We start from the raw sequence: 24,783 nt of genomic DNA, 5'->3' as shown, positions 1-24,783 counted from the left end.
CACAGACAGGCATCAAAAACCAAATCTACACATAAAACATTTTAATTCCTTAGTTCCTGCTACTTTCTTCTACTTAACTACCGCACAGTAGGTTAGGTTAGTAGACCTGAGGTTAAGAACAAAAACCTCAAAATAAAAATAACAGTGGTTAGGAGAGGTAGTCTATGTTCAATGTTCATGATGGATAAACATGTTCTACAGAAAATGATAAAAGCTTTACGGTACTGGCATGTGAAATATTTTACGCTTTTTCACTTTAAATAAATCAGATCTGTTCATCCAGTCTAAATAACAAATGTAGCAATATTTGTTTGAGTGGCATTTTGAGTTGACATTCTGCTTTAAGTGAATTTCAGTTAGAGATTTAGGCAGTCTTTTTTTTAAAACATGAATGTCTCAGGAAATATTACGCAGACATTAAAATGAAGATAACATATATATTATGTGTGTGATTGACAGATATATTATTGAAAGTCAGAAACAAAACTGTACTACTAGGATTACTATTATTTAAAACAAACTAAAAAAACTACCTTCTTTCCACAAACATATGCATAGGCTAAAAAGCTAGGAGAAAATATACCAAAATCCTAATGCTAGTTATAACAGGGTCATAAGATCAGTGTGACAGGGTGATAAGATTAGAAATGATCACTTTTCTCAATTTTTCTATAATGAAATACATCAATTTAACAAATATGCAAGTGAAAGTATTATCTAGAAAGGTAATCTAGGAAGGTCTTTATCTTTTTTCCTTTTTAAATAAGTGAGAGTCAATCATGTAGAAGTACAAATAAAAACAAAAGCGTTTAAAATAGCTGACTCAACAGTCTGTTCTTGAAAGTACCATAAAGCAAAGAGGGAAGCAGGCCTCACGTGGGTGAAGAAGCTCCTGCTGGCCTAGAGGCCTGGCTTCCCCATGTTTTCTCACGTCACTAACCAGCAGAATCCTTGCTTGGGTGGTTCAGTGATGTGATGTGCACGGTTCCATGGAGCCAAACCTTGGTTCAGGCAGAGGGCTCCCAGGAGATAAGACTCGTTCCATTTCACAGTTCAGTCACAAGATAAACATGTCTTCCTACTAAAGCAAACCCTGAAATGTCAAACACTATTCTCCTCTCTGTGATTATGCAGCCCAGTAATGCACTTGTCAACATGGCAACTGGAAAACCAGCCAGGGAAGAATAATGAATGATGGTTAGTTATAGATTTCAAGGTTTAAGCATAAACCAAAACTATTTTCTAAGTTTTCACATTTCCTTAACCCCCAAAGAAAAAGAAATCCTGCAGCTTCATAGTTTTTACATGAATAACAATTTACTGGATGTTTATTGAGAGAGGTTTAAAGTATTCTCTCTTGTCCAAATTAAATTTCTTCTATTCTTGGGAGATTCTGTGGAATCTAGAAAAGGCTCTGTGAGAGGAGAATAGTTGTATAGAATTTAGAAAGACACATATACAATGTATGCATGTCAAATCTCAATAAGAAAATAATTCACTTTCATTGCCATGTACAAAATGTAAAATACCCACAGACTAATACAGACTCGTTTGCCACTGTATATAGAAAGTAGCCGTCTACTTACTGTTTGAGATTTCTTCTTTTTCTTTTTCATTGACCTGAAAAAACCTTGTTTCTCCTTTTCCTTGAGTTGTTCGGAATGACTAATGTTTTCAGGACTTTTCCTAAATGGGAAGACATTTTTATCATATTGATCTTTCAATCATTCTCCTGCCATTATATGACAAATACAATGAAGCCTAAAAACTGCATGAAACCTGATTCAAACAGCCATGAAAAATCAAGTACATAGGTAAAAAGCCTTTATAAAAGCACAGGAGGAACTGAATCTAATCAACCATGGTTAATGATTAGCCTTTGGCAGAGGTACATTTGAACTGGCAATTTGAGCGTTATTACAAATGATCTGGTAACTGGGCTGCAGGACCATTTTCATGCTGTTGAAAATCTCAAAATTTGAGAGTCTGAAAAGCATAGTTTAAAGGATGCCTTTTGCATAACTCTCCAAGGGAAATAGCGGAAACATTTTCAATATCTTCATTTTTCTATTTACCTTTCTAAAGTCAGCTCGACAAGTTCATTATTACGGGCTTGCCAAGATACTGAACATAAAAAAACAAAACAAAAAACCAATGATACTACAAAAGCATTGTAAATAAAAGTAAAAATTACCTCAAACTGGAAAATTCCTTTCTAAAAAACCTTATACCCATTTATTGAAACTAAATTGAAAAATAGATCAGGTAAGAAAAAACGTAGACAAGATGAATGCTTTAATACAAAGCACTCTTGGAAAAAAAGCTGCTAACTGAAAATACTGACAACATTAAGTTTCAAACCACACTGACACCACCAGGTATTTTAACACAAATAGGAGGTATTAATAGACAGCAAACAGGACACCTTGGCCCTAATAAGTTGCTGACTTGTATGTTAACAGAGGTCCTGCATTACATTAATTTACAGTCTTTAAAATGCAGCCCAACTGGTGTTATTCTTGTACTACAGATATAATAAAAAAGGTTGTACAACCACAGAAAATTCATTTGAAAAACCAAAAACTCAAGATCTAAGACACCAAAGGAAGAGATCAGGAAAACATGACTCTGAAGGAGCAATGATCATTTCTTCTTAAGTGTTTAGCCTAAAAGTTAAATAGGAATACCAAGGAAGTAAAAAGATGTACGATGGGCCCAAGTGTTCCTGAAACTCATTAGGACCTGCAATTTTAAACATCATTGAGAGAGTTCCAAGTTCTGAAGTGAAAGTGTCATAATACAACACAACCAATAAAAATAGCTAGCATTAGAACTCAGAATGATACATTTACAATTTTGAAAGCTAGAAAACTTCAGGTATGATGGAATAGGTAAGAATGGAATAATGAAAAGTTCAGTTCTAAGGAACACAATAAAACAGTGTAGTTTGCTAGAATCACAAAAGCACAACTCTCAGAATTGAAAGGAACCTCACATAGCATCCAGACCAATCAGCAATACTATTTTTAATATCCTATAACTTCCAGAAGTTAAAGAACTATTTGCTTATGATATAGCTTATGTCCTTCCATAATGGGGTCTGCACCTAACCTAGAAGCACATCAAAGCGTTCAGATTAACAGGTACAAGTTCTTTTTTACTGATCAGAATGTAAGTCTAACAAAATCTCCAAGGCCTGCCGAGGGTCAGTAGTAAAAGTGCTTTCTGCCAATCTGGAAAATCTTTTAAGGGGAAGGCGTTGGTCATGACTGCAAGATCAGGATGGGAATGGGCATTACTTTAAGAATGTTAATGCTGGTGTGAGGGCAAGAGAAGGCCTGAGACACTAGTCTTAGGAGGAAGAGATCTGAGATCGGAAGTAGAGTCTCTATCCAATAAAATGAAAGTGACGAGGCCAGTGAGAAGGGTAATGAACAATAAACAGCAACAGGAGAAAAAGCCCAGGGTTTGTAGTCCCTTATGAGCACAAAATGCAGGGAAGACGAATCAGAGACCCTTTGCAGGGTCTTTTCAGAGATACTAGATAAACTAGAGCCCAAGGGAAGGAGGAATGATGAGGAAAACATCTTCAGACTGAGACTGAACAGAGGTGATGGGGCCAAGATTCAGGCAGGTAAAGATCCCAGAGACTAAAAAAAAAAAAGGAAATAAATTACCCTGAACTAAAAGGATGAAAGCTAGGAGTAAAGTGTGAGCAAGCATGTATCACAAAAGATACAAAAAGGAAGCCAAGGAGAAAGAAAAAGAGTACAAGTGGGAGAGAGAGGAGAAGCTACGTGGAAACATACACATACAGAAAGTTAGAGAAACAGGGAAAAAGCCTGGAAGATAGACACAGAGAGAGGTAGAGACAGAGAAAAACCACTTGGAACACAGGCTCCTAAAAAGCTGTGTGTTGTACAAAAGGATGAAGACAGAAACTTGATCAGTTATGACCAATATTATACCATAATTTACCTCATTTGTCAAGTCTGGACCCTATGATTCTACCTGGTATAGGCAACAGGTCCAAAAGGAGCAGCACAAGAGAAGGTCAAGTGGGTGATCACATCCATCTCAGGTACGGGACCTCTGAGAAGGCCCACCCAGCTAGTCACCTGGCACATTATCCAGGGCTGATCAAACAGCTGGGGTGGGGGTAGCAATCTCCCCCTACTCTGACATCCTCATAACATAACCCCTTTTATAAGGGGTCAAGAGGAAAGAGAGATTTCCAAAGACTCCCCTAAAAAAGGAAGGAATAAAGTTGATGGAATCAAAGCCGACCAACATTTATGTAGTACTGTGTATGTGGTAATAAGCCGGTGTTAGGTATCGGGTCTAGAGAGAAAAATAAAACAAGGAGTGTGACCTCAAGCTGCTCACAGACTCAAGGCAAGATGCCCAAAGGTTTGACAGAGGGTCAGACATCCAGTGCTTGAGTATAGCAGTGTGACACTTTCTCTGCTACCTCCCCTCCCCTGGCCACAGGACTAAAGTAGTCAGCTGATGTCTGAGAAGAAAATAATCAGTGAACAATTTTGCAAGTTATGATGGCAAGCAATAATGGATGCCAATATATTCATAACTTAACCAGAAGAAAAAGCCTGGGACTGTGCGAGCAGTGATAGCAATCTTTTGCTTACATTAATTACTGGAATTTCTAATTAATTTGGTTTACTGTATAAACATCACTTTTAAACCCAAACTTGACAGCAGTCTTTCCAAACGTATATATTTTGTCTTTTTAAGCAAACTAAGAGCAGCCTGTTTTATAAATCTATATGCTATGTGGATATCTATTCTACATATGAAACCATGAGGACTAGAAATGATATTCCACATGGGAGCCTGAGAAAAGCAAAAATAAAATACCCTTCTCCTCTCCCTGGCCATTCGTTGGGATCTTGTACCCTCTTCACACTGTACTGTTACTTGGGATTACTTCTTGCCTGAAAACCTCAGTGCTAACTGCTAAAACTGTGCCTAAGAGTAAACAGGCTTAGGGTGCCTGGGTGGCTTAGTCAGTTGAGCACCCAAATCTTGATTTTCGCTCAGGTCATAATCTCAGGGTCATGAGATTGAGCCCCGCATTAGGCTCCATGCTCAGCAGAGTCTGCTAGAGATTCTCTCTCCCTCTGCAGCCCCGCAACCCTGGCCTCCACCCTTCTCCCCACTTGTGCAGGCACATTCTCCATCTCTCTCTCTCTCTCTCTCTCTCATTAAATAAATAAATAAATAAATAAATAAATAAATAAATAAATAAATAAATAAAATATTCAAAAAAAAAGAAAAGAAAAGAAAGAAAAGAAAAGAAAAGAAAAGAAAAGAAAAGAAAAGAAAAGAAAAGAAAAGAGAAAACAGGCTTATAGGGAGGGTGGAGGTATTTTCCTATTAGTAAAGATTAATCTGACTGCATTAACTCTGCTTTTTTTTTTTTTTTTTTTTGTTCTGAGATAGTCTGGCTCATCTCCCAGTTCTTAACTGGATTCTGGATAGCTGAGATGGCCAGAATAACGACTCTGGATATTATACTACAATATCTATCACTTTAAAATATGCTATAGGAACTTGATCTTTCCAAGAAACATATACACTGCAGAAATACTCTCTTCCCAAAAGAAATGGGGAAGTACCACTATCAAGGAGAAAGAGACTGCCCTTAGGCAAGTGATAATTTAGGAACAGTGATTCACTATGTTACCACAGCAAGGCCATTCACATTTTTTAAAATTATCAAGCTGCATTTCTCTCAAATATACACAATATGGTGAACCAATGTGGTCTCTTGTTCAAGAAAAAAAAAATCAAGATAAGTCAAACTCATTAAATGACTTAGACCAGGTTAGATGTGATGCTCAAAGGAGAAGTATCATAGCAGCATTAACATGAGGGGCAGTGGGGACAAAAGAATACCGCAATTCAAAGCGGTAATTTTGAAACCCTCTCAAGCTTCCTAACAGCAATATCACAGTAGGGATGACTTGACGGAGGCTTGTCTAAAGTCTGAAGTTCAACGCCCCAATTATGCCTTTAATTCTTTTTAAAAAAACACAACTGTTTTCCAGTTTCTATATATATCTGGTCTAAACAAGCTCTACTCAAACGGACTATCGAAAAGACAGAAACAATATGTTTTTAATACTATTTATCCCACATTTGGATAGGCCTGCCCCCAAGGCCTCTCTGGCCCCCCTTCCTCAGGGGGCAGTTTCCTCACAATGCCCTAGAATGGAATGTGATGCTCCAAAGGCGGCCCACAACCCTTTCTTTGCAGATGAGACTTAGGGCTCAGAGTGAGGAGGGACAGTTTTAGAGTCAGACTACCAGTCATCTGGCTCTTCACTTCGGGGATAGGGGCACCTCACTTCTCCCAGTTTCCCTGCCCCTGAGGGAAGTGATGGGGTGGCTGGACAGAACAATGGTGAGGAAACAGGCCCAAGACCTGATATGCAGTGACTTGCCTGCTCTTTGTGGGGGGATTAGAACCTGGTCCAGGCCCCCTGGTCTGGCAGTGCCCTTTAGACACACTGTGGTGGGTGGGTGGATTACAGAAGAGGTAGGAGGAAGGAAAAATAAAAGAAGAAGACGTAGAATAGGGAGCCTGGCTGGTTCAGCTGGAAAAGCATACAACTCTTGATCTGTGGTCGTAAGCTGGATGTAAAGCTTACTTAAAAAGGCCCCACAGTGGGTATACAGCTTACAAAAAAAAAAAAAGAAAAGAAAAGAAAAAAAGAGGTGGGGAGAGATGTCCAAAGGAACCCAAGTCACCAAGTGATTAACATTTGTCTGGGACCATCCCCATCTGCCTGGTAGAGATCCAGGGAGAGACTCCTACCCAGTCCCTGGGTCCCTCCCTCTTGGAGATGCCCAAAGGCCAGACCTGACAAGGGTGGTGAGAGGTCAAAAAGGAGCCTAACCTCTACCGTTGGGCCACCCTGCGTGCTAGCCCTTCCAGAAGGCCCAACTGGAGGATCTGGCAACAGAGTAATAAGCTTTAAATCAATCAATCAATCAATCAATCAATCTTAAGTTCTATGCTAAGGACTTGTTTTGCTAAAAAAACATTTTTTTAAAAAAGATACTAATTTTGATCTGACCTAATTGTGATAGAACGATGTTAATCCGTAACCAATTAATTCTCTTTTAAACATTACCACTCCATTATGCAACATCCAAGAAAAAAAAAAACAATTTTTTCTATACAACTGAGACACTATCCTCCTGGCTTGTCAAAGGCTCACTTAAAAACTATCAAAGCGGGTAACTGCCAGTTGTGCTTGTGCCCCCAGATTAAGTATGGGGGGACTGGTCTCCAGTCACATGGAAAAATAATGCACTAAAGTTTCTCAGCAAAGCAAGTGGAGGGGAGACACTTGACAAGTCATACTGAAGCTAGAGGACATCCGTGGTAAAACACTACTGCAGCTAACAGTAACAAGTCACTGCGTGCCAGGCACTGCTCTGGGTGCTTTTGTTGTTTTCCTTCATTTAATGATCACATGAATCCTGTGAGGGAGGTAGGATTCTTAGGCCTATTTTTACAGAAGAGGAAACTGAGGGACAGAGGTTAAAGTCACACGGACAGAAGGTGACATTAATCAAGATGTTCTCTTTCCTGAGTCCAACCTCTCAGGCACTAATGTTAAAACTCTCATTTAGTACATATGGGTGGAAACTGTGCTTATAAAAATCTTTACAACTTTAAAAACATTGTCTTTGTTAGTGTTTTAAAAATAACTAAGTTATTTTTACCATAGGGCGCAGTAGTACTAAAACCTTGATCCAACCCTGCCAACAGGGTGAAAACTGCATAAGCACACAGGGTCAGGAGTACTGAGGGACGCAAGACACTTCTGTGACTTTGGGCAATAAACACCAGAGCTGGAAATGTGACAGAATGGCCCTATTCTAAATTTGCAATGTTACAGGGATACACCATTTTATTCTGAGTAGAGAACTTAGTAGTTTTATGAAGTACACATAAACACCACTCACATCTAGATTCTGGGCAGTCTCTTTGGGCAGCTGAGAGTAGACAGTCTACATTATTATTAGTTTTTTAAAAGGTCCTTAATCCCCAGGCAGATCTGCTGACAAGACTTAATACATGATACAACTCTCCCTAAATTTTTACTACACATGACACAAAGAGATAAAAGGATAAGCAGAGCCAGCACATCATTTTAGCCTGTGACTGACTACCGTTAGGCTTTTTTGTGGTAAAGGGTGTTTCTCCATTTCTTTCCTTCCACCCTGAATGCAAGTCAGGTGGCACAGAGGTCAAAACTGCAAGCTTTCTAGTCAGACCCCGTGGGGGGCTAGATCTTGGCTCCCCTCTCCTCTCTGCTAAGGGCTGCCCAGGCAAGCACTTTCTCATTTTGAGGCTGCAGCTCTCTTGTCTGTGGAAGGGGAGCCGCTCCCACCCCAAAGGCTGACTGAGAACCAAGTGAGCCTGGCACAGGAAGTGCTAAGCAACATGCATGCTCTGTGATACAATAGCAACAAAAGAGATAGTGAAAGAGAGCATTCCCTTTTTTTTTTTTTTTAAAGATAGCATTCCTATCAGAAGAACACAATGGAAGATATGTGAGGCATTTAGTGACCAAGCAGATTTTTTTCTTCTTTTACGTGATATTTAATATAAATGCTGAACTTGAAAGAAAACATTACAAATAATGATAAAACACAGTCTCCTAATCAAACAATCTCTCTTGAGAAAGCAAGCAAGCTAAAAAGTGTATTCAGAATTCTTTGAAATTTCAAATCTACAATTAGAAAAAAGGAAGAGTAAAAACAAATCAAAATACCCACCATGGATCGAATGCTGGTTGTCTTTTTGAGTGGTTAGTTCCAGAACTGCTCTCTGATGGTAGGGAAGAAACTCTGGTTGATACATTATTTTCATGGAAAGAATTGTCTGGACGAGGAGATGGCACTGAATAACAAAAAAGTAAGTCACTGATGGACTTTTTTGGGCAAAGCAGTTCTTAACTTATTCAATTGCATTCTCTCTCACACAAATCAAACAAGTAAGTCAAAACCCCCCTTCTCCTTTATATACCTTTTGTGTTTTCTGAGGATGGAGGCATTCCAGGGAACATTATCCATCCCCCCAGTGATTACAACATTAGTTTGCAAGGATAAGTTAACATCAGGCAATATACATTCGAAACATAAATTGACTTGTCAGCTGTTTAAATGAAGAAGATTGCAGGATATTTAAAAGTATGAATAGGACAGCCTCCTCTCACTGTTTTTGACATTCTTTGAAATTGAGGCTTTCCTACATCATAGATCCAACTATGCAAAATCTATTCTTAGTCTGAAGTGACTCTTAACAATATATGTGCTACAGTATACTAACTGTGCTTTAAGCCTTACACTTGGGAGGCAGAGTCAATTTTGTATTTTTTAAAACTAAATTCCAAAGAAATTCAGTTATTTGCAAAAATACTATTTTTCTCTAAGTTCTCAACCCAGGAATGAAGAGAAAGACAAGCCACAACATATGTGGGTACTTTTCTGCCCTTTGTTGGGAGTGGGATGGAGGGAGACTGTTACCATCTTTTTCTCTAAGTTTTTAAGCTTGATCATAAATCAAAATATATTGCAAATTTCATCACAAAGGAATATACAGGCTGAATATCAAGATAAATGACACCATTTCACCTGACTCAGGTGAAACCAGTAGGACTAAAAACAGGAAGTATTCTGGAAACACCTGTCATTTCAAAGGTACCACTAAATCTTCATCCAGTTAGATTTAGTAGAATCACTGAAATGACAGATATCTCCAGATGTTTCACCTAGTTAAGTCTCTTCCTTCTATTCCTGGACTTTCTAAAATAAAAATGTTCTACCTGCCAAATCTTGAAGTGAATTATGAGGAAGACAAATGAGGGGCTTTGCTGATATGAACCAATTTAATTCACTTGCAATCAAAATAAAACTGTCATTCCTAATTAATCAAAACTTTGTTAACATTTTATATTAAAGTATATGCTCCAGACACCTATAGAAATAACACAGGTATGGTCCATTTTGGAAGTAAAACTTATAGTAACAGAAAAAAAGGCATTTGCTCATGTACACAATATTTTAATTAACTTTAATCTGGATTAAAATTTTAGCCCCTTAAGATTCTAAAGTAACCACAGCAGGAGGAAAAACAGAATGCATTAAATGTCATATTCAATGCCCTAGGGATCCCTGGGTGGCGCAGCGGTTTGGCGCCTGCCTTTGGCCCAGGGCGCGATCCTGGAGACCCGGGATCGAATCCCACATCGGGCTTCCGGTGCATGGAGCCTGCTTCTCCCTCTGCCTGTGTCTCTGCCTCTCTCTCTCTCTGTATGACTATCATAAATAAATAATAATAAAAAAAATTTAAAAAAAAAATGCCCTATACTTTTTCCAAATGGGGGGCTAGGAGGAAACAAATAGCCTAATTCAATACACATTTAGTCCTAAATAACACTTCTATACATTTATTTAGCCTCAAGTTCTTAGTTAAAATGACCAAGCAACTGTCCATGTTCTCCCCCAAATCATGTCCCTTCCAGCTGTCCCCCCAAATCAACAGAATAGTAAAAAGCCAAATGATGTGGGTGAGGGCAACTGTAGAAGGTCATGATGACTCTTAGGAGGCCTTTGGAAACCCAGAACCTTGCCCCTACTCTGGTGGGCTTGCTGTTAGTCACCCCACAGGGGCTAGAGCTCTGGAGGGGCTCTCATTCATTCTATTGCTACATAGCTCTTCAAAGGGGATGCCTTTTTCTGTCAACATCTCCTAAATCCATACAGCCTCCAAAGCCTCTGTTTCAGCTGTCAGTTAATCATCGAAGCACATTTTTCAGGCTATGCAAGTATACTTGAAGATACTCTTTCATCCAATCAACAAATATTTATGAAACTGTCAGACAGTGTGCTAGTCAATGAGGTAAGAGAGGAAAATATGATAAAGGGCCTTGCAACCTTGTGAGAGAGAAATGAAGACCGAGAATCAAGTCTGTGTCATGTTAGAGGCCTAGACAAGGAACCATGGATAGAGCAGAGAAGAAAATGTTTCACTTTGGGTGGAAAGGGAAGACATCGTACTGCAGAGGATTTCAAACTAGAGCCTTACATGGGACAAAAATAAGCTATCCAAGTAATGGGGGGAATGTGTTTCAGGTCGGAGGAGCAGCAGCTGGAGAGGATGGCAAGGGCCAGGGCATGGGATATCTGGAAAGTCATCTTAAGGAATCTAGATCTTGTTGTGATGGCAATGGGAAACCACTGAAGGGCCATCAGCAGGTGAGAGAGGACTGGGGGCAGGCGGTGGGTTGCCTTGCTCTATTTTTGCCCTGTAGCATTTATTATCTTTTACTGTTCTACATTATTATTACATTTAGTGTAGTTCTCTCCTTGTGAGAATGTGAGCTCTGTGAAGGTGGAGACCTCTGGCTGTCTCATTCATGGACATGTTCTAAGCTAGAACAGTGCCAGGCATACAGGTGACCTCAATAAATATTTTAGGACTTAACTGAATGAATGAGTGGTATGGCCAGGACACAGCTTCAGATGGATCATTCCAGAGACTGATGTGATGGCAATTTTGGGAGATAGGGAGATCAGCTGGGAGGCTACTCAAAGAACTCAAGTCAGAAGCCATGAGGGCCTGAACCCGAAGCAGGGAAAAGTATTGGAAGGCGACAGCACAGACAAGGATGGCGCTGACCTGAAGTCAAGGCAGTGAAGTGTAGTGGAGGGCATGGGCTGGAGGTGCAGGGAAGGGCAAGGTAGAGAGGACCCTGGTGGGTGCTCAGAGCTGGGCTTACCTCGGTAGAAACTGCCAACTCTCCTCGGAACAGGGTCATTGTACAGGTGCCGATTTTCTTTGGGGGCGGCACCATCATCAGAGTGAGGGTCATGATATGCTCCACCCTGAGACAAGAAAGAGGTTTATAAAAAGTTACAATAGAGTGGTGATGAGGTGGCTTATGAACTTAGAATAGTACCTAACTGATCTAGAATTTACTCCAGGATCTTTTAGAGAGAAAATTCAGAATTATGGCATGAGGAAAACTACTTAACATTTTAAATGTGAGCCAGTTTGTTATTTGTGGGAGACTGGGTATGAAGAAATTTTAAAAGATAGGCTGTAATAATGTCACATGACCACTCTTTACAAACAAGTTTTATCATAAAAGTTAGCAACTTGTAGAGAATTCAGACCTCAGACTTCTGCCTTGCATGGAATGAAGAGGTGCCCTCTCTGGAAGATTCTTTAACAGAAGATCGAGCCACAGTCATCTCTGGAGGGAGCTGTTCTCCAGGCTGAAAGTCAAATTTAAAAGGATTTATAAGAGTGTCCTGTTCCTAGGGATGAAAATCACCTAAATCACCATGGGCTTTATTTGGCATAATTAGTACCTTCACCAGCTAAAATAAAAAATGTTAGTTGGCTAAAATACAAATTGTCCCATAAAAGAGTGAATCATCTGATGAATGTAAAATAATTCAAACAAATGTCACACAGATGGAAAGTGAAATTCTCATTAAAGTTAAGGCAAGCAGGGAAAGAATTAAGCTGAAAATAGTTCAATTAATTATTAAAAACAAAGAAAATTATCTTCCTAATATCTAGATAGTCATGGTTCTGTGTAGCACTCTAATTAGATTCTATTAGTTAATCCAAAATTTCTCTAGCAGATTTTTCCAAAAAGAACTATGCAGATCCAAAATTATTTTTCATTAAGAACTTAAATGGCAGATCCAGATGAAATCAAATGTTCTTTGGATATATCATGGAAGAGAATCAGTATTCCTAATCATTTGTCTTAAAATTTCCTAACTACTGTAGTTATATGTACTTAAGTTTTCTTAATCTTCTCTAGGATAACAGTACTTATATTTCATGTAATTTTCTTAACCATGATCAGGACAGCATACATCTCAGGCGACACTGCCTATTTCCCTCAAGGAAGTGAGACACAAGCTAAGAGCAGCCTTGGTCCACAATGGTGTTCACTGAAGGGAAAAGAAGCACCTCATACCCTCGAGGAAAACAGGATTAAGGAACAAAATTACCAAGCCATTAGGAGGACTTAGCTGCATTGTGTATCTGCACATTACACACAGAATTTTATTCTTGAGCCTTACACGATGTATCAAAAACATTTTATTTAAACTTTAAATAGGATTCTTTGTCTCCCTCAACTTCCCAAATGTACTATGAAATAATATTCTTTCACCTGATGTACTTCTTCCTAATTTGTGATAAGATCTCATTTGAATTTTAGCACCTGTAGAGTTTACAAAGCTCTCTAGCAAAGTTTTTAAGAAAATAAATGATTTATATCTAACCTAAACTCTTACGTGACAATGCTAGTTCGGTCCCCTTCTTCTCGAAGGTGGCTGCAGTATTTTGTAAGAGTGATTCCCATCATTTACTTGTGGCTTTAGTCACTTGTCAAACCATCTGCCATCTTTGTGCTTTTAAACTTGTACTATCTTGCAGCTTGGTACTGTACCTCCCGAACTGGACTTAAAATTCTGTAACAGCTGGGTCTGTGCTTAGCCCACAGTAACCACTTATAATTAGATTATCTCCACCATGTTCACAGTCTTTTTTCTGGAACTCTGAGAACCAGTCCATTTGTTCTTTCTCCAAGTTATAGCTTTTTTTTTTTTTTCTTATATCTCCTCTATTTACACTATGCTGCATGCCAGCACACTTTACCTAGTTTTGATCTCCATCTTATGTTTATGGGCAGCTGCCAAGGCTCTATAGATCTTTCTAGGCCCCAGAGGTTCTCTCTTCTCTAGAGGGTCTCCTCCAACCACTGTTCTGACTCCAGTCATGGCATCTCCCACCATGTGCCATCTCCTCCATGTGCACGTGTACATTTCCCATTTCTCCTCCTCTTACCTGGGTACCAGTCTCTCCAACTTCATGGAGGACTGCTCTGCTTAGGGGCCCAGGGTCACTTCTGCCTCAATAGGTCAGCATGATACAGTACAAAGAATGCTGGCCTAGGGACTGAGACATTGTTCCATGATCCCAATCCTGCCTTGGACTATTTGGAAAACTTGGGCAACCCGCCTAACTTCTTGGATCCTCCGCACATTCATCTATGAAATGAAGGGGTTGAATTAGGGGACTTCAAAAGTCCTTTGTCCTACCCTGAAAAGGAGCTCCTAGGGAAGAAGCCTGAAGGCTTCCTTTATCCTCTATTCAATTCTTCAATTCGCACATCGTGTTGTTTGTACATCTGAGGAGTCTTTAAGACCAACCATTTCCCACGAGCATTGACTTAGTCTAGAACATACTCCGCTTTCCTCATGCTTGATTTACTCCAAAAGCCACCTCAAATCTCACATTTTTCACTACAGCAATGTGGAACAAGTTGCAATCCCCACAGCACACCATGCTATTTACTGTCTCTACTAGCCTCCCCCTCTTTTCTGTCCTCTTTTCCAGCCTTTCCTAAGGTCGACTCCACTTCCTCCCCTAGTTAAGCCTCAGAAATCTCTTCTCAGATATCACCTCCCCTGGGAACTGTCCATATCCCCTGCCTGGACTATGCTGTGCCTCTGTCAATGGCACACCGGTCTCTGGCACCAGCCTCACGGCATAGCCATGACTGATCCCTGGTAACTGGGCCCCAACACGCATGCCAAGAGGACAGGGGCCACACCTTCCTCATCATTCTCAAGAGAGCCTACTGTGGTGCCTCATGCAATCAACACCTGAACACATCCTCATTCTTCAGCCATCCAAAACTTCTTTCTACATCCTAGCTCAGAGCAACATCTTTAGTTGCTCCCAAAGTCATTTCTGACTGCTCCTATTTATGATCTTTCTCTGTTCTCAACTCCTATTTATAGTCAGTGCCATAGTAATTTGCTTCTTAATTATTTCATTGTGATCATGTATAATTTACTGTTCCCTGAGAGAAGATAAGTTTGTCAAGGGCAAGGACCCTACCTCAAACTCTTCGGTGTCTGAGAACACCTAGCATAGAGAGTGTTAAACATCTAGAAAACAGCCCCCGCCATCACGGAAGCAGCAACAATTAAAATGTGTTGGATACTCTGTGCCAAGCACTGGGCATGGTGCTTTATACACCATGTTTAAACCTTACAACACTACTTGGATGAGGAATCTGAGGCTAAAAGATTACATCACTTTCACAAATTTACGTCGTTTGAAGCAGACTACAGAACTGGGACACAAACCTAGGTCAACCTGGTTTCCCAACCTGAGCTCTTAGCTACTTCGCTACACCAACTGCTCCATTACTGACAGTCTCCAGCCCATCTTCAGCACCCATCCTGCTAAATCTCCCATTACATATTCCATCCATATTTCCTAAAGTTCTGACACACGCTGATGAATCTATTTTTATACCCTCGAAAAGAGGAGTATTTTCCCTACACAAAACTCTTCTCTCTTTCTAAGAGAGCTTTTTAGAGCTTTCTCTTTCTGAGAAAGAGGGCTTTTCTCTACCCTCACTTCTTTGCTGCAGATGAATGTTTCATATTATGAAAATATAATTTAAAAAACGTGTTCTGTTGTAGGAATGCTACTTCTTTTAAATAGGTTACTGTCAGCAGTTCTAGAGGTTGACAAATCAGTAAGATGGAGGAAGCATTAAGATAAAAACATTGCCTTGAGATTTAAAAACAATCCAAAAGACTGTAAATTGACATTTATTTTGGCTTGAAGTTAAATTTACCTAGGGTTCTACATAAATTAGAAATGTTTCAATTCAGTGAAAATATCGAATAAGGTAGAAGTAAAAGGGTACGATTTAAGCAAATGTGGTCTGGAGAGATTAGAGAAAATCTCTACAAATCACACTAAATTTGGGGAAAGTTAAAAACTAACCCATACAACCGATTGATTCTATAATAAATCAAAATAGGATTTTCTCAACAAAATATGCCAGAAAGGAACACTTAAGAAGCAGATTTCTAAAAATAAGTTTTGTTGAGTTCTCCTGAATACTCAACAGTGGACCTTAAATTAATTTTTTTAATAGATAGTCCTTTGAGTACTGCTTCCCTAAATGCATTCTGTCAAAAAAGCACAACCTCCTATAGTAGGGAAAATTAAAGACTGATCCTATTCACACCCCACACCACCTTCCCATGATGAGCTAACAGATCCAGTCAAGGTCCAAGTTGTACCTGAGGTGATAGGAGCTGCAGGCTGTTGGCCCTGGCCGCCATTCCTTGCCCTACGCTCAAGCTTCCGTCTAAGCCTTTGGCTCTCACTTTGTCCCGGGTCACGTACATGGAATGCCTATGTGGACGCTGCTGGGAAGAGAAGGGGCTAGTATAGCCCAGTCCATAAGAAAAAGATTCATGAGGTGCAGACAGAGAATGGGAATGGCTGCTGTCCATGTGCTCGGGCAGCTTCAACTCCTCCATTGTTTTAGAATGCCTGGTTGTGGTTCGGCGTGAGTCAAGAGTGCCCTCGCTTCGATTATTTCTCCCGGAGGGGCTGAGCAAAGTTCTTGTGTCACTGTGCCTGGTAGGGGTTGGGCTGGTAGGAGAGTTCAAGTCCAAGCAGCTGGATGGGAAGTACCTACTGGTATTGGACTCTGCAATTTGAGCCCTGGCTTCAGAAAGGTTGCTCACAGACTTGGAGTCACTCAACGCCCCGTGGCTTTTGGCCTTGGTCCTGTAAGAGGGACTCCTAGAGGACTGGGGAATAGTGTCAATGTAGCTATGCCGACTCTGCTTCTCAGTGGGCTGCAGTGTCCCGGCTTTGCTCTGAGAGCTTTCCATAAATGAGTGCCGGTTCTGCTGAGATCTGCTGCTTGACTTGAGGTACTTTGTGCCTGGGCCTTCGGAAGGCTTTGGGTCAATATTAAAATCAAACTCTGTCTTTGACTTGGCTTCTTTTGGGCTGAGAAGATGCGGTATGTTATTGTTGGTTAGATCTTTGCTGGTAGACCCAGGTTGGCTGCTTGCTTGGTAGGTTTTGGTGTGCATGGGACTAAGAGTAGCTCCAGCAAGATTTCCATTTAGGAAGCTTTCGTTGGCAGGCAGACCTTCGTCAGCCCGAGGCAGACCCACACTTAGGTTCTGGATGTCCTTGCTGTTGGATCTGTGGTGTGACTGCAAAGCAGTACTTTTGCTGGCTTGGTTTCTATGTTAAAAACAAAAGAAGTATATTAGTTTCTTTCAATAGCAGACACAAAAAGTATCGTTTAAAAAGGGGGGGGGGGGCGCGCTTGAGTGGTTCAATCAGTTAAGTGTCTGCCTTCAGCTCTGGTCATGATCTGGGATCGAGTCCTATGTTGGGCTCCCAGCTCAGCAGGGAGTCTGCTTCTCCTTCTCCCTCTGCTTGCCACTCCCCCTGCTTGTGCTTGCTCTAATAAATAAATAAAATCTTAAAAATATATATACACATGCACACACCCCTAAAATACCTCAAAGACTAAAAACATTAACTCATATGCCAACAAATAACAAGTAACCATGGAAGTAAGCTGCTTAGATCAAGTCACTCTGTAATAAAGCACTGGTCCTGATGAAACAATTTTGACATCCTTAAATGTTCAACTAACTTGTAGCCAACATGGGTTCTAACTAATAATCTGGGAAAATAAGTTTTTGTGTGCTGGTGCTCACATGAGTGTTTATTAGGAACATCTGATAAGAGAGCTAAGCTATAACAAACTCTTTATAACTCTTTGAATGTCAGAGGCAACATTTAGACTTGAAGGTCATGATGTTCCTTGAACTTCCCTTTTATTTGTAAAACTCACTGCCTGCTTCAGAGATACATACTCACAGCACATACAGACACCAGTACTGTCTTTTGTCTTTAGTTTATATCATCAAAGAATCAGAGTTCTTGCAATATACTCAATAAAAGAAAATGACACTCTAAAACGAAATGTAAACTCTGTTGGAAAACATCATGATTAAGGTTTATGTTTTAGAGAGGTGGCAATACTTTTAGGGCACTTCAGATACCTCCATAAACACTAAACAGGAATGTTTCAGTCTTTAACTGAAATCACAGGGATCTAGAGAGTTAATTTCTCTCCAGAAGACACAATTTATTCTCTTCTTCATCTCACACGTCATTATTCCAAACTGACTGAGGCTTTCTTTAGGATTTAAAGCTTCATTTCCTTCTTGGATTAAAATACAAAATATAAATCCAGAGGAAAACCTTGTCCTCTATTGGAAAGCTGAAACTGACCTCACAGCAAGGTCAGTTTCTTCTACTGCAACTATTTAAAGAAGCATAGTCTGAGACAGGAGAATGTTTTTTTTTTTTTTTTTTAGGAGAATGTTTTTAAATGAAAAATAATGTACACAACTCTCTTTTTACTATGCATTCCAAAAATGCTGCTGCAAATATTGCTTTTGCTAAAGATGGTTTGACATGGGAGAGTTTTGTTCCCATCACAAACTAATTGAAAGAAAAGTCACATTTTTTTGTCTATATAATGGTAATCTGTGAAACTATGCCTTTCCATTTTCCCTGAAAATCTACTGCTCAGGCATCAAAAGTAAGGGCTCTTTTCCCATCCTCCTACCATGTTAAAAAAAAAAAAAAAAAAAGTATCTGATATCAAGAAAGCCTGTAACAGTTGTGGAAGACCTCATCTCCTAAATGCATTCACTGATCTCTCCTAATTCAGTCACAAGAATTGCAGCATCAAATAAGGTGCTTTAATATGAGCTAACTAAATAAATACCAGGTCCTAGACCTAGAAAGAAATTACAAAGAAACAAGAATTTTGGGGTACCTGGGTGGCTCAGTTAAGTGTGGGACTCTTGATTTTGCATAAGGTCATGCCCTCAGGGTACTGAGATTGAGCCCCACATGGGACTCTGCACTCAGCAGGGAATCTGCCTCTCTTCCTCTTCCTCTGCCCTCCCCCCATCACCTTACACTCTCTAAATGAATAATTTAAAAAATTTTTAAAAATAAAAAAGAGACTAAAGTTTCACCTTCTGCTAAATGATGCCAACTGACTCTATCTCCAGATCAACATAGAGCAGTCATCATATCCTAAGGTATCAGGTTGGCTTTTTTGCAACCCCCTCTTTTTTTTAAAGAGAGAGAGCACGTTGGTGAGATGGTGGTGGAGAGGGTGCAGAGGGAGAGGATCTTAAAGCAGATTCCATGCTGAGGGCAGAGCGGGTTCGATCCCAAGACCTGAGATTAAGACCTGAGCCAAAATCAAGAGCCAGAGGCTTAATGACTGAACCAGCCAGGTACCCTAAAGGTATCAGGTTTTAAACCATCAGAGTCCTTTGTCAACTTTTATCTCTGTAACTAAAATATCTTAGCAACTTTTCAAAAACCCAAACAATAATATGCAAATAGTCTAATCCATAAGTAGATCTAAGTGTGCTGGTTATCTTCTATTTACCCAACTCCCTACCTGTTCTCCATTTAGCTCTGCCCCATTCAGGGCCTCAGGAGCTTAATGGTGCACATTGCATCACCCAGATCCCTTGCCACCTAACTCTTAGTTGGGTTTAGCAGTGCAAGGGGCTGGGGGCGGTCTCTCCTACTCCTCCCCAGCATCAGCACCCTAACTCAGATCATAGCTGTGCCTGTCCAGATTACAGCTCTTATGGGGTGGATCCTCCTGCTTGATTCCCCTGGGCTCTCATATTCCCACTTCCTCCCCTTTCTCCTTCAGGTCTAGAGAAGGTAATAGCAGAGATAGCAGATGCAGTTATTGTGTAATGCCTGAAGCTCCAAAGAAAATCAGAAAAGGATAGAGAAGATTGAGGCCAGCTGCTAGAGCTTTTGAAACTGTTGGAAAACACTTATCTCAAAGTAGAGCACAAACCTACATGTTAGGAAGAACATATTCATAGCAACATAAGATACAATTTCTAATGTGACAACGGAGGCTATAACGTGAAGGTAGAAACATTTATCAAAGAGTCAGGTTTCTATAAAAGTACAAAGAGCCTAAACTGCTATTCTGAAAGCTTCTGTCTTAGTATTAATTTGAAACCATTGAGCTTTGCACATAATTCTTAAGTAGAAAGGGCATCAAATTGTCTTCAAATTGGAGTTCTGCCAAAGCACAACAATAAAAAAACTGCTCTGAAAATTCCATAGATCTCTTTGGCACACAACTATAAGGAATCTGTGTTAAACTGCCAAGCATTTAAGAGGATTTTATATATAAACCCTTCTGAAATGGCTGGCAGGACAGATAGTTAATCTCTTTAGTTAAAATAACTTTTCAAAGTAAACATCAAAGATGCAAAGCTATACTTTTATGGAGAAGGATGGCAAAGCAGAATTGGTGAGAAGGCAGGGCAGACTGAAACACCATCCCACCATATCCAAGTCAGGAGAACCTCAGCATAGTCTGACAGAGACCTAGGAAGGGGCAAGGTAATGCAAGAGTCCACTGCCTCTTCTACAGAGAATGTGAACTTGGACAACAGCTGCAAGCTGTGTGAATGTGTCTCAGGGACGAGACAGCTGAGTGTTTAAGTGGCAGCCAATGTGCTATGATGCTGTGAACACCTCTACAGTAGTGCTGGGAAGTCCAAGTTAGCCAGTCTGTGTAGAATTAGTGTCCCCAACAAGAAGGGATTCCATAGAGGAAATATGAACCATAGACAATGTAGAGAAAAGGACAGTTCCACATACATGTAAACTGAGCTGAGATCATTCCTAGAGAAACCACTCAGGACTTTTTCTTGTAAAATTCCACAAAGTGTAAGGACCTAAAAACGAATTCTTCCACAGATTTTATTTACTTATAATTTCTATTCTCGTCTACTTTAAAAGAAGATTTGGGTGGACTCCTAGAAGACCCATATCAACTCATCACCACACATATCCTCCTCACCACACTTATCCTCCTTGACAGAATAGTCCTAAAGAGAGTTCCCAAGGAAAGCCTCAGATCCCCACTGGGATCTCTCAAGTGATGTCATTAGAGGACAAATACATAGGTCCCCTTTCATGGTATGGGTTATACCACTAATCACTATAGCAAAAAGCAAAAACTTATCATCAGTCTACTGAACTTTATATCCTTGGGATCTTTCTTCTTTGCAAATGTAAGCTTGAGGAGTCAAGTGATAATTAAGGTAGAAGAGAGACAAAAGTACCCGAACTAGAACTACGAGTGATCCCAGATAAGACAAAGGCATAATATGAACTTCTTAAATGGAAAAGAGTAGCTAAATGATGACTATTATTCTTTAGTGTATTAAAATCTCATGGAAACAAACAACAAAGTAAATACAAACTTGGTTAAACAGAATGTGAATCTGTTCACAGGCCTTGAAAAAAAAAAGTAAAAGAACAAAAGACCCCCAAAACAAATAAAACAATCCAGGTAAGAAAGGCCTGTCTTTCTTAACGGCCACATCTTATAAGATGTGAGGGAAACAAAACCAAAACCAGTCACTTAACAGAGAGTAAAGAGTTGTAAAAAATAATCACACCATCACAGTTAAGCAGAGAAAACATAGGATGAGTGATTACTGCCAATTTATGAATATGTTCACAGGTCTCGGAAAAGTACCAGGTCTTGGGCTTTCAACTTCTAATAGATTAAGAATAATTATTCTACATGCAGAGAAAATTTCAGTGAAAGGAGAAAAAATTTATATTCAAAAAGCTTCATATTAAGAATTATCATATTCTGTTTTTCTTTTAATAGTAGATGAACAAAACTACTCACTACTTCCAGAGCCTGAGCAATACCAGATAAGACCAACTTCTTCGTAGAGGAGGGAAGACAGCCCCCCATCCCAGAAATAGAGTTGTTTTTTTTCTTTTTTAAAGATTACGTTAAAATTTTTTAAAAAGCAGCAATTTTAATCACTATCTACCAAACTGACTTTACTATTTCCATATTCTAATGAAAAAATAACTTCTCAACTCAATGATTAAAAGAACAACAAAAACACAAGAGCCTTCTAATAGAACCAAACCTACTTGGTTCGGTTGCAAAGATTGTCCCAGGTGCCCTCCTACCCATTTGTGTTTGGTATCCTCTTCTCTCTCCAGAAATCCCCTTGCCCTCACCCACACTTTTGCCTCTAAGTATCACACCTGCATCCCATTTATACAGAATCTTCTAAGTTCATAAGGCTAGAAACCCCCTTAGTTGCTAACCTATGCTACCTTTCTCAGGAAATGCATAGGTTTCCATAATATACTTGTTAAAGATAAGTCTTTAAGACCCACACAACTCTTTAATTGTGGTTCTGAATCATGTAATAAGCATAAGGAAGATATTTTTGAATAAAGAGGGCTTTCCTTCTTTTCTCTAATTGCATCATTTAAGCAGCCACCTCCTCCACCTACTTGTAAGACCAACACTGCATCTGTATTTCCTTAAAAGGGAATATTTACCTATTAGACAAAGTGCTGCTTTCCACATGGTAAGGTTTTCTTTTTGCTGACCTTGAAGGGGAGCGATCCAAAAGTCTCTGGGTTTGAAATGTAGGGTGATTCAAACACTGTTCTGTCAAGTATCTGTCAGCTGGGTCCAACTTCAGTAAATTCTTAGGAAACAAAGTTAGGATTAGAAAGAATAATACAAAGTCAAATTTAAATTGTAATAAAAACCTTATTTCTTTTCCTTATAAAAGAAATGCATGGTCATTGCAGAATATCTAGCAGTTTAGTCCAAAAAAATTTTTTTTAAAGAGGACTATCTAAATTACTACATTATCAGGGCACCTGTGTGGCTCAGTCAGTTAAGTGTCTAAATTCGGGGCAGGCCAGGTGGCTCAGCGTTGTGATCCTGGAGACCCAGGATCGAGTCCCATGTCAGGCTCCCTGCATGGAGCCTGCTTCTCCCTCTGCCTATGTCTCTGCCTCTCTCTATATATCTGTGTCTCTCATGAATATATGGGTAGAATCTTTTTTAAAAAAAAAGTGTCTAAAATTTGGCTCAGGTCATGATCTCCAGGTCCTAGGATCAAGCCCTGTGTCAGGTTCTGTGTTCAGCTCAGTCAGAGTCTGTTTCTCCTGCTCCCTCTGCCTCCTCCCCACTTGTGCTTTTTCTAAGTAGATAGATAAAATCTTCTAAATTTTTTTAAATAAATAAAAAATAAATCACCACATTATCTTACTATTGTTGTCCTCTGGGAATAAGCCCTTCTAGTCCTTTTTTGAATACCGTATATACATATTTTCTTTTATAAAATTTGCTCATATTATACATATAAGTTTTGGATCCTGAACTTTTCACTTACTAATCAGAAATATTTTTTACAACGTAATTTAAACATTTGAAATATATTTTGGATGAAGTATATATTCACATGAAAAAATATACACTCATCTTTCTCTTGTCCCCCTCTTGGGAGGCAAGCCCATGTCAGTATCTTCTTGTGCATCCTTCATAGATACTCTGTACCTATCTCTGTCTGTTCCTTTTATTTTACCCAAATAGTAGCAGATACACAATGGTCTGCACTTAGCTTTCTTTCCAATGGACAGTAAATCTTAAGAGATCATTGCATATCGGTGAAGAGCTTTAACTCTATGGATATGCCTTAGATTGTTTTTAGCAATTCCCTAATGATAAACATTTTGGTTGTTCCTTTTATTATTATGAACAATGCTGTAACAAATAACTTTACAACATGTTTTTAAATGACTAAAGAAGTGTGTAGTATGGATATACCATAATTTATTCAACTGGTCTCCTACTGTTGCACATTTAAATGGCTGCTGCTTTGCACTATTATAATTAATGCTATGCTAAACACCTGAAATCCTTGAATACATCCATGATCTCTTTCTTGGATAAAAACTCCCAGAGATGGGTTGTTAACTATGCAAACTTTCAAGGATTATTTTCTATGTGTTGAAAATCATCCCCTAGGAAGGTTGTCTAAAATGATACTCCTTTCTCAGCAACTGAGAATCTACCAACTTCCTGCACCTTCATCAACAACAAGCATTATCATTTTTTAAAAATACTATTTGTAAACTAGATATTTAATAAATGGTATCTCATAGCTGTTTTAATTCACATCTGTGATTATAATGAAGTTGAATATTTTTATGCTTACTGGTTACTTACATTCCTTTTTTTTTTACTTACATTCCTTCTTTTCTATTTGTGCATCTATCTTTTTAAAGATTTATTTATTTTGGAGAGAGAAAATGAGAGGAAGGGCAGAAGGAGAGGCAGAGAGAGAATCTTTGGGGATCCCTGGGTGGCTCAGTGGTTTGGCACATGCCTTTGGCCCAGGGCATGATCCTGGAGTCCCAGGATCGAGTCCCACATCAGGCTCCCTACATGGAGCCTGCTTATCCCTCTGCCTGTGTCTCTGTCTCTGTCTCTCTCTCTCTCATGTGAATAAATAAGTAAAATATTTAAAAGAGAGAGAGAGAATCTTCAAGCAGACTCCCTGCTGAGTGCAGAGCCAGACACGCGGCTGGATCCCAGGACACTGAGATCATGCCCTGAGCCAAAATCAAGAGTTGGACACCCAACCGACTGAGCCACCCAGGTACCTGTCCTAATTTATTTTTAAGTGTTCTTTATATATCACAATAACTAACCCTTCTATGTTGCAAATAGTAAATGTTTTAACAACTAAAATGTTTTCTTCTGGGCAGCCTGGGTGGCTCAGGGGTTTAGTGCCTGCCTTGGGCCCAGGGCCTGATCCTGGAGACCCGGGATCGAGTCCCATGTCGGGCTCCCTGCATGGAGCCTGCTTCTCCCTCTGCCTGTGTCTCTGCCTCTCTCTCTCTCTCTCTCTCTCTCTCTCTCTCTCTCTCTCTCTGTGTGTGTGTGTGTGTGTATTCTCATG

At 39.6% G+C, this 24,783-nt stretch overlaps 1 protein-coding gene across 4 annotated transcripts in view; it reads right to left on the bottom strand.

Annotated features, from left to right (window-relative positions):
* CDKL5 (cyclin dependent kinase like 5) overlaps positions 1 to 24,783 on the bottom strand; it is a 213,050-nt gene that overhangs the window by 18,539 nt on the left and 169,728 nt on the right. For 3 of the 4 annotated variants that reach the window (XM_041741591.1, XM_041741589.1, XM_041741592.1), the window contains exons 11-16: positions 22,364 to 22,515; positions 16,177 to 17,143; positions 12,217 to 12,318; positions 11,820 to 11,925; positions 8,815 to 8,938; positions 1,587 to 1,686 (exon numbers count right to left, since the gene is read on the bottom strand). In XM_041741591.1, the coding sequence (XP_041597525.1) occupies positions 1,587 to 1,686; positions 8,815 to 8,938; positions 11,820 to 11,925; positions 12,217 to 12,318; positions 16,177 to 17,143; positions 22,364 to 22,515 (1,551 nt within the window). The remainder of the gene's footprint in view (positions 1 to 1,586; positions 1,687 to 8,814; positions 8,939 to 11,819; positions 11,926 to 12,216; positions 12,319 to 16,176; positions 17,144 to 22,363; positions 22,516 to 24,783) is intronic. The other variant, XM_041741590.1, reaches the window with a different exon arrangement.

The sequence above is a fragment of the Vulpes lagopus genome, chromosome X, assembly GCF_018345385.1.
Source record: "Vulpes lagopus strain Blue_001 chromosome X, ASM1834538v1, whole genome shotgun sequence".
Lineage (NCBI taxonomy): Eukaryota > Metazoa > Chordata > Mammalia > Carnivora > Canidae > Vulpes > Vulpes lagopus.
This window is presented reverse-complemented; position numbering and strand designations above follow the sequence as displayed.